Source organism: Phaethon lepturus, unplaced genomic scaffold (assembly GCF_000687285.1).
Source record: "Phaethon lepturus isolate BGI_N335 unplaced genomic scaffold, ASM68728v1 scaffold5400, whole genome shotgun sequence".
Taxonomy (NCBI): Eukaryota; Metazoa; Chordata; class Aves; order Phaethontiformes; family Phaethontidae; genus Phaethon; species Phaethon lepturus.
The window spans coordinates 109,257-120,167 of NW_010512476.1; the positions used below are offsets into that span (position 1 = coordinate 109,257).

At 39.6% G+C, this 10,911-nt stretch overlaps 1 protein-coding gene across 1 annotated transcript in view; it reads right to left on the minus strand.

Moving 5' to 3' along the window:
- Positions 1-3,428, minus strand: part of DHRS9 (dehydrogenase/reductase (SDR family) member 9) — a 4,499-nt gene extending 1,071 nt beyond the window's left edge. The window contains exons 1-3 of the mRNA XM_010287143.1: positions 3,110-3,428; positions 1,212-1,470; positions 49-212 (exon numbers count right to left, since the gene is read on the minus strand). Coding sequence (XP_010285445.1) covers positions 49-212; positions 1,212-1,470; positions 3,110-3,428 — 742 coding nt within the window. The remainder of the gene's footprint in view (positions 1-48; positions 213-1,211; positions 1,471-3,109) is intronic.
- Between the last annotated feature and the right edge of the window lie 7,483 nt (positions 3,429-10,911).

The following is a 10,911-nucleotide window of genomic DNA, read 5'->3' on the forward strand; positions in this document are numbered from 1 at the left end:
AGGAAATGCATTGCTTCTTTTGACACAAATGTCTGGAAATTGTCTCACCTTTCTGAAAATACTCCTTTCCATATTGCTTTTTAATATCGGGGGGAAGCTTATTCCAAATAATCTCCTTCTCTTTCATAATCCTTGCTGGATTGGATAATGCCGTTTTGAACAGTCCAGGTTGAATGCAACAAACCTTTACTCCAAAAGCTTTCATGTCTCTCCTGCAAAAACAGCCCAATCATTTAATCACATAAGACATTATTATTAATACTGTAGGGTTTTTTCTGCACTATTACTTTTATTTCTGTCTTTACATAGCACACCAGCACACAAATACTGTGAGGTTTGTTCATGGTTGTGAACTTTCAGCTTGTTATCCCTGAATGAAATAGGGATGAACTATCTCTACCTGCTTCACAGAGTAAGAACATGCATGGGCAGTGACTGTGTAGTATCTGGTTAGTGAGCTACTGCAAGGTGAACTAGGATGTGAAACTCAATAATTACCTGAATTGTCTGTAAGACTGGCTGGCTGCCTAAATGAAAGAATGTAGAGCCATTTTACATGTCTTAGGGAATCCCTCTCGACCTCTGGCTGATATTCCAGACTGGTACAGTTCTTTCTGGCCCTGTCTCATATCTGAGAGTCCTGTGTGAGTGTCTCAGTGTCTGAAATGGCACTCCCTGTCTTATTGCAAGAAGCCGTGGTGGTTCCCAGGATTAGTTTGCTATGTTCTCTAGAGCTCTCTGTTGATTGACATAATTAAGAGAAGACACTTTGGAGAACAAAGTTTAGATAAAAGTTACTATCATGCAATAATGCACAGTATGTATTTTTTCTGGATGGATAGAAATTAGGACAATTAGGTTCATATTGCGAAGACATCTCAGTTCCCTGAGTGGAGCTTCCTCTGCAATAAGGTCTCTGTGCACACTAAGATAGTTGTGAATCTATAGGAGTACCAACTACGCTGCAATAATACCTGAGGACAGCTTGTGTGCCCAACAGGCCTTCTACCATTTCAAAAGTGGTTGAGCAAAAGTTCTGTGTTGAGCAAAAGATCTTTTAAGAAGAATTAGTCCACAGGGTCTGATGTTTTTCAATTTTATACCAAGTGCCAGGATTGTCAATCAGCTCCTATTCTGCATGTGCCATTTTTTAGTTGGTATATGAGCCTTAGGGAAAAAAAAACAGTCTTTTCTCATAGCGAGTATTATACCTTAAGCTGTCATTAAAGCCTTCTACCCCAAACTTTGAAGGAAAATAGCCTCCACCACTGAATGCTAGGCGACCTCCAACACTGGATACATTTACTATCCTTCCCTTTGCTCTTTTAATCAAGGGAAGCATATTTATTGTAACATTTATGAGTCCGATTAAATTAACTTCAATTGGTTCTCTGAAGTGCTCGATATCCAACCAGTCTGTAGGAGCTAATGGCCCCATAATCCCAGCATTATTGACAAGTCCCCAGAGACCTGTAGGGAAAAAAAGAAGAAAGTCAGGATGCAAATTTTCACCTAATGTGTCAGATTAATTGAACTGAGTGAGACTTCACAGAAAATCAGTGAGGAACTAAGGCGGCAGTGAAGATTTGGAGGAGTTGCTTGAGAATGTCCTGCAATATTCAGCTTTATTCTTAGTGTCCAGATTTTATCACCATGCTTGCCATCACCCTTTGCATAGTCTTCCCTCTGCCACAGCATTTTGGGCAGGGGGTAGTGTTGGCTTTTTGTGGGAGAAAGGGTAGTAGAGGAAGGCCAGGTATGGCCAAGAGCAACTATATTGGGTGACAGGAATAGACCTGGTCGTTGGTACAGGTATAGTGTCCTGAGACAAAGGTAAGTGTGCCTTGGTTCTGAACTGCATGAGGTGCCAGGACAATAAAGAACAACTCTTGATAAGAAAAAAAATGAAAAAATCTTTCTCAAAGATTTGAAAGGTTTGAAAATAAGATGGGAACTGTGTGACGGAGAAGGCTTTTGCTGTTCTTTTTCCTGCACTGACATTTTTGTTGTAGCAGAGAACTTACGTCTCACATTGATTGACATGCCCCAACTGGAAATGGGAAGGCTTTTTTTTTTTAAATGAACAGCCAGCTCCAAAAAATGAGGTGGAAGCAGGGAAAAACCCCTAGAATTATTTGAAAAACATTTCTGAGCCCTCAGAAGTGGGAGGGGAAAATACAAAAATGTAAAACCAGTTCTTCTCTTGTATCAGCTGTTAGAGTGGTGTGAATGAATACTTTTGCTGGTCTGACCTTACAGTTTTTCTTGGGGGGAAAAAATCACTTTTGGCCTGAAACCAAGCACAGTTTCAAGTAGAAGCAATTTGGCAAGTTGTAAGCAATTTTATGAAAAGATGAAAGGTCAAATGAACGTTGGAATTTAGTATTAAGTGTAATTGGTACTGTGGTACATCATAATAGACTCTATTTAAGACTCAAAGTTAGCAGAATCTAGCCCATAGGATCTTGGGCCTTTGTAAACTCTACTGCAGTACCATCCTACTGAAATCAGTTAACATCAGTAACGGCAGCAGCATTTTGTCTTGTAGGGTCATGGATACGGGATTTTTGTATTTTTCAGATGGTCTGCAAGCAATATTCCAAAATAGTTACAGTCAGATTTATTCAATAGTGTTAATATGTAATTTTTGCTTTTGATAGAATGAGTGATTACTTACAAGTCATTTATTACATGTATTCAAATTTTAAAGGGAAAACTCTTTAAGCTTGTTAAGTGGAATTTATTTCATTTGTTCTCTAGCCCGGTAGCACAGCATGGGAGGTGCTGAGCACTCGTGCCATAACCCAGATATGCATGTGAGTGCAAACAGTCCTAATGAAGGTTCCAGGAACTGGATTCCCATTCTGACAATGATGTATTGATAAGCCTGACTTTTTGAGCACATTCCCAAATATTTATCTACCACTTACTAGATGTATAAAACAACCCTCTAGTGAGATCTTCTTCCATGTTTCTGGAAGATGACAAGGCATCCACACACACTTGTCAAATGTCAGTTAAAGCAAGCTGTGAGTATGGGATGGTATTTTCAGGAAAACTCTATTGCTGTCTTTTTTTTTTTTTAAAAGACAGATATCCTGGCACTCACCTTCTGACTGAACTTCAGCTTTGACCCATGAAGCCACTTTCTTAACACTGTCTGAATCTCTTACATCTAGCAGCACTGTCTGAAGGTGCTTCGAGGTCACAGCTTTTAACTCTTTGGCTCCTGTTTCAGTCAGACAGCTGGCAAAAACTCGAAATCCCTTCTTGTCAAAAATCTTTGCTGCCATATTTCCAAATCCTGTGTCACATCCAGTGATGAATATATATTTTCCGGTGAGATTTGTAACCTTCATCCTGTTTCTTGCCCTCCAATGCCACCACAGAGAGACAATGCCAAAAAAGAGTAATACGTAGAAAAGCATTTTTACTGAAGTCTTACGGACACATTCTCCTAAAAAGAAAAATAAGAAAAATCTGCTAGTTTTTAAGGTATTGTCAGTTGGTTGGGGTTTTTCTTTCTTTTTGTCTTGAGTTGGCAAACAGCAACTGTTCAGGCACAATTCAGAGCCATGGCCTCCTTATCCTAAAACAAACAAACAAAAATCCTTCCTTGAGAAAAAATGAGGACTGGAGATATATTGTAATAAGGTTACAAAGAATAATGTGTATTAGGTTACTGCTGCCAGGTCAGTAACCTCCCATTGAACATATCTGGGAGAAACATCGACTAGAAAAGAGCAGCAAAAATTAAATATTTGCATGGAAACCAACAGTAATGTCTGAATTTAGTGCCAGTTCATAGAAAATTTAAAGAGTAAGACTGGGGCCAGCTGGCAACAAAAGGTCATACATGTGGTCCCTGAGCACAGGAAGGCGGGCGCAGGTTGGAGCACTTCACCTGCCAGAGTGAAGCTCAGGCAGTGTGACAACATCAATACTGCAAAATATGTTTGGGAAGAGCCTGCATATCTGGGATTATACCCCAATTGACTTAACAGTGAACTTATAAGTAACTATTGATGATGGATGAAATTCTGCTTAGAGAAAAGAATTCAGTTATACTTCATGAGTGCTCATGGCCGGGAAAACAGGAGATGCCTAATGCAATCAACTAAAAAAAAATTCTACATAGACGTAAAGGAGAACAGATCTTTTTAGAGATTACTTACAGACAATCCATCTCTGGAGGGCAAGATGCAATGAAGTTGCATTTACTACAGCCAAATTCTTATCTGGCAAAACTTAATTTAAAAGGAATTGCAAACACCTGACATGTTTTTAAGCATCATAATAGGAACAGGAACTTTGCTTTTATTTTCTGCATGTAGAACTGCTTTCTGCTCTGACAAGGGCGAAACATTTTTATTGCAAGCCCTGTGGCTGCTTATGGTGCTTGTTTACATGAATATGTATGCTGGTGAAATGCAGCTTCTTGTGCTGGCTGGAAGTTACCCAGGGTGTTGCTAAAATTGCAATGTAGGGATGCTAGTTTTTGTTGCATAACTTCCTCTGCAGCATCAGCAGTGAAGAAAGTATGAAGAAGCGATTAAGTAACTGCCCTCCCTGTATAGTATTTCATGGTTCCTTTGTTTAGACAGGGAAAATTTTCTCTTGGCATATGTACGTACACATAGCAGACTCAGCACAGCGGCTGGCTTTCCTTCTCCTGCAACCCTTGTTAAAATTCCTATTCTCTTTATAATATCCCTTGCTCTGCTTAGAGTTGCCATATTCCTTTACAGCCTTCCTTCACCTGCAGCTGAGTAACAGTCCCTAGCTGTTACACATCAGAGCCAAGGCCAGGCTGGCTGCTGGAGGCTGCATGGAGACCTGCCCTCCTTGGCACGGAGGCAGGGTTCCCTAGCCGCTCCTGCCCTCTCGCACCTACCTGCCCCCGGACCTCCGCCACGCTGGGCAGCTGCACCTCGTGCGTGCTAAAGCCTGTACAGGGCCCGGCCACGGCAGTGAGCCGGGGGCCCAGGGATGGAGAAGGTTTGTGAAGAGCCCCTCTAGAGAAGGAGGAGATAGAACTGTGTTTCATCATGCCCTACTTCAACTAGAGAGTAGATATAAAGTATAACGAGTAAATTAAATAAAATAGAATTTTGGCCTGATCTGTAATCTGGTGAATAAATAAAAATAAAAGCCAATTTAGCTAGACTGAGGGAAAAGGCTCGCCTAGGCCTGTTTTTGCCATGGCAACAGGCACATCTACAAACACAGGATTTGGACGATCAAGGTTAATTTCTGGTCCCTGTGATCTTTAATCAGTGGGTCAGTGGGACTTCATATCAAATTAATAAAGTGATGAAGTTACAAGGTTTTCAGTTAGAGTGCTTTGTATAGGCTGTTTCCAACTCCAGCCTGCCAGAGAGACTGACAGGTCCAGCGCCTGCCCACAGTGGCCTGGCTTGGCAGTGTAAAGGCCTACCTCCAATTTTTTACACGAGTCACAAACCAAAAAAGAAAAAAACCCAAAGGGTTCTTCAAGAAAAAAATGTATTTTCCTCTAGTGTCCAGGAGAGAGAGTGATAAGAGGCGGTCAGGCAGAAGCCCCAAAGGCGTTTGAGTGGCGGCATTCAAGAGTGGTTGGGAAAGCAGAGGTGCAGGGGACAGGCAGGCTTGTGTGGACATGCCACCTTCTGACAGGAACAGGTGAGGTGACTGAGGGGCCAGTTGCCCAGAGGGTGGGGAAGGCACTCTCAGAGATGTCTTTTTGAAAGGATTTTTTTGATACGTTGAGTCACTTAGTTTTGATATAAAAGTTATAGTTTACTTTTAAAATTTACAGGGGTTTTTTGGTTTTGTTTTGGTTTTTTTTAGAAGTGCTGTTGCTATCTCTGCTATTTTTATTTGCACGAGCATTTAGAATGGAGAAAAAATCCAGCTGTCAGACTTGTGTAGGATCAACAGGATAAGTGGGTGCATGTCCTACTTCTGGTACTTTCCAAGAACAGATGGTGAAAGGCTAACTATAGAAACAAGGCGAGTAACTAGAGGTAAGTCCCTCGCTGGACCCAGTCCAGATGGTATTTTGCAGGTTCAGTATAGCAAATTCAGACCATGGGAGAAGAAATAAGTTTGTTTGTTTCTTTGTGCTGGCCTCCCACCTTGGAGGTACCTGCTCTCAACAATCACCAACTTGGACTTTTTACTTTCCATAACAGAAGAAAGTCATGTTCACAGAAATGTCCCCATTGTACCCAGAGGTACTTTCCTTATTTCACTGTAAGAAAAGTATCTGCTATTCCCCATTTCAGTATGAAGAAATGTAGTTTGGGGGGAAAAAAAAAAAAGGAAATGGACTTCATATCAAAGAACAGCTTTTTGCTTGCAGCAAAAATGATAAAACCCAGCCATCAAAAGAGAAGGTCTTGCTCTTAGGTGCAAAAAGGAGGTTTCCGTGTAGAACATTTGCTAAAGATCTTTGGAAAGGACAGTAACTTTTTCAAAAGTTATGCGGCGTTGAAGGAAATAATGTACATATGCATCTCATAGGATTGACATAATTCCATTTTTAATAGCATAAATCATGAATCAGTAAGCTCAGTGTAAAGTTCACTTTGCATTGTACAAAATTAATACTAAGTCATGTTTGTATAACTGCTGTGGTGCCAAGAAAAGAATGAAGACACAGCATGTGGGTACTTGCCAACTTGACCAGTTGTGTGTGTGCACTGACCTTTCCTGCAGCTTCTCACTCCTCCAGTCTCTGCCCTGATCAGTGTCCTGCAGAGGAGCTTGTCCTCTTCCATCCCTATTTTGTTTGTTTTGTCCTCTAGATACCTTTATAACTGTGATTTTTTTTGTAGATGAATTTCATAAACAGTATTTAACAAGTGACACTCCAAGAACAGATGTGGAAATCATCTGCCTAATACTTCAAGTTGCAGACTATCTATCTACTTTATTTCAAATATCCCTTACCTTAAATCAGGGTACCAAAAGAGAGCTGTAAATTGTTTTTATTTAGAGTTCACTCTTTCTTGACCTTCATACTATTTAGGCAAAAAAATTGTGATAACATGTGGAGGAAAATAACAAAAAGTATTTTCAAAACCCAGGAGAAATAAAGAAGTGAACAAAGTGTTTTCCTTTGTTTTTCAAAGGATCAGAGGAGAGGAAGATAAAGCATCATGCAGAAGCAGAAGTGTACTACCATATTGGGATCTGCCTTACACTTTGATATGCTGAGGTGCTGTCACTGTAAGTGGCACAGTTAAGATGGGGATTATACTCAAGTGAAAAATCCAATGTCTGGCTTCTTGGCCCCAGAACCACTGTATGCTAGCTACAGAAATAAATTTGGCTATGAATGGTTAAGAAATAAATTAATGAAGCATAAAAGCTGACTGCTCAATGCCTTCTGTCAGGCAGGAGAGTCCAAACTGCTGTACTTGCATACAGACTTCAGTGTAAAACACAGAAACAAGCTGCTCATCTGGAGCCTCAGCCTGCCGTGGCAGACTGAGTCCGTTCACCTGGTGGGTGGAAAACTGGCCACGTATTCCTTCATAGCTGTGAGCACTCAGTGCTAAATTTCTGGCTATCTTTAGGAAGTTTTGGAAGCATTTTATTTGATTGCTGTTACTAGCTGATGTCAATACTAGAATAAAGATCAGTAGGTTATAGACTACAGCTTAGACCTGAGGAATCCTGTGCCAAAAGAGTGCATGGGCTTTCATTTCTTACTGACAAATTATCCGTGTGGAAAAAACTTAAGATTCATTATTATTCACTTGCTCTTATGAACTGTTGGAAAAAAATCCAGAGAAGAGAGGATAACTTCATTGGAGTGGTAATATGCTAGAATAAACAGCTACTCAAATTGAGGGAAGAAGTAGTTATTTTACTGCATTTGGCTCAATGAATTGTGATCTTTTTCTTCTTGTGCAAAGAGGTATTAAAACGATGTGAGCTGTAAGCAAAATGTTTCCCTTCAACTCAGACCACGACTGAGGGGAATTATCCTGACAGCATTGCTCATCTTTCATGAACTAAATAGTATCTATAACCTACCAAAATTCAGAGGTTTTGCATGTGTCCCCTACGAGAATTCAAGGATGAAAGCATTTGTTCTCAGTCTCTTTGATTTACTGCTCTGTATCGCTTTAGTTCAGTGGCTAATTCTTCATTTACTGGAGGGCTGACTAGCAACAGAAACTGAGTTTTTGTTTCCCAGGACATTAGAAGGAAACAAAGTACAAGAGGGCTTGAGGAGGTGGAGTGGATTTGGCTAGTTTTTTCTACTAGCAGCTGTAAAAGGGGAAGGTGATTCTGTGGGAGTGGGACCAGATCTAAGTGCTATATGTTCTCCACTTTGCTCTACACAGACAGAAGATTTTTCAGCATAGATTCATTTTTATGCCCCGTGTCATAAAGTCAGGTCAGAATTTATTTATCTTCAGGACTTTTTGTAAGGATGAGTTGAGAGAAACGGAGATTTAGATGGGAGCATAGCCCTTCAAAAACATTGCGATAGTCTGTGGTCTCAGCTCCAATTCATCACTGCCTTAAATATACTTCGTTAGCAGTGTGAAACAGACTCTGCGCACACTTTCTGAATGCTTAGATAAGCAAAGTCTTTAAGTGAAAAGACTGAAGTAATTTATGTAAAGCTAAAATTACATTCTGTCTCTGGCAAGCCAAGCCTTGTCTGGAGATGCTGGACTTCCTTGCATGCTAAGTCTGAGCTCTGCTCAAGTACCTTGAAAAGCAAAGGCATTGTATGACCTTTGGCCATGTTGCTCCTGAAGAAGCTGTCAGGGGAGAACAAAGCAAAGCAGAGTTCTGCTCCACCATATAATTTTTCTTCCAGCTTTTCCACTCCCATGCCTTGCACTGCAAGTAACCTTTTTTTTGGCCTCTGGCTCTATGATGTGGTGGACAAGATGATTAGCACTGTGACATTATCTCAGTGTTATTCTCAAAGCTATGCTGTGTATATTAAGATAGATGTAGACTTCTTTTTGTTAAGAAAATAGGAAAAGACACCAGGTTTGTGTTTGGTTATGCTGCCAAACAAGGAAAGTTGAGTTCTAGCTACGTTTAATTGTGATGCACTTTTGTGCATGAGGCTTTATCATGGAAAATTTGAGAGCACAGAAGACTTGAGGAGAGCTAACAGTCACTAAGATTAAGACATTGCCTTTCTATCTTGTCCTATCAGCCAGGGCTATCTGTAGTGAGAACTGATTACAGAGGGAAACTAAACCATGTTTGCCATTTCCCTTTAAACACTGTGGTGACATTGGCTGAGGTCATAGCATTGTCCTCACCAATGTCCCTTATTGTAAAATCCATGGAGGGCACATCTCCAATGAGAATTCACTACTACTCAGGAGCTTCTGGGTTTTAAAATCTTAATTTTAAAGAAAAAATTATAAAATAGAAGTCTTGAGGAGAGGGACAAGCTATGGGTTAGAAAACCAAGCTTTTGAGCACATTTTTAATCTGAATTTAGCTTAGTTTCTGAACTGATTTTCATATTATTTAGCTGCTGGTGCAGTTTACTGCAGGGAACGGTAGTGTACACTGAATTACTGCATGGCTAACAAAGTAATTCTATACCAATTCTGATAAAATAATGTTATAATAATCTCTTCCCATACATTGATTGTGAGCTGCTTTTTTTTTTCCAGAGAACCGCCTGGTCTCCTTGTGGGTAATTGCTTTCCAAGTGCCCTAACTTTATGTTGTGAGATTACATTAGTCAAATTTAAACCCTCCATCAGATGTCAATGAACTGCAACCATTGTGACCGCTTGGTTATTGACCCAGGTGCAAATAGCCAATGCCCAATTTAAAGATTCAGTTCTGACAAATGGGTTAGCATAATGAAAACATGACGGGAAATGGTTGGGTGCTTCACTGACTAATTGAACAGGATCCTTGCAATTTGTTCTATGATACATGACTTTTCACAGGTGAGTAACAAATCTATCATGTTTAACGTTTCAGAGTTAACTGATGAAATTTCCTGAACTGAAGGTACCTGTATTTTTCCTCCAGGATAATTTAAGCTAAATGCTAAATCCCCTTTGCACCATTAGTGTTTGGTTTTGTTTGGTGGTTTTTTGTTTTGGTTTGGTTTTTGTTTTTTAATGGGACTGTTTGAAGAACAAGACATTGAAGTTCTGTTTTGAAGCAAAATGTCTTTCTACATGCTATCATTAATATCTGAGGAACCTAATTTTAAAGAAAAATGAAGGATAGAGCTTTCAGGGCCAATTTTCACTGTTTTTTTTTTTTCCCTTTCTGTTAATAAAAATAAAAAATTAAAACTCTGATTTGAAAAACATTTCAAAGGGCTTTGGATCCGGTCCTAATGTTACTTCATTCTATAGGATATGTTGCTTTGTTAGCATTTTCCAAGTCTTACTTGTTTAAATCTGGATTTTGGGTTCTTTAAAGATTTTTGTTTATAAAAAATCCAGCAGCCATACCTTAATTGGCTAGAGTGAAATGCTGTTTCACTTCAGTGCAGTTTCTGAGGTGTTCTCTGCTCCTAGTTTGTATTTTGCACACACAGGGCTAGATGGCATGATCTAATGCCTTCTATTATCTCCAATTTCTATTATCTAAATGATTTTTAATACAGACATCAGCAACAGTATTTTTCAAGATGTTGTAAGTGATCCCCAGTTAAACATTTAGACCCTGAGGAAGCTTAATTTAGTATTTAGATACAGCATACTAATCTGTTTAAGTCAGCTAATGAGTGATGCTTGCTGGACAAGATAGTATGTGGATAGTATTTCATGTGTTGAGCTTTAGAAAATATACAAAAAATGTGTTTCCTTTCAAAAATGTGGGAAAGTCACAATTTTATTGGAAAAGTGACATCATTCCAGAAAGTTTAGCTCTAGCAAGTGTTTGTAACTAGAATCCTTATTGAAGTCTATC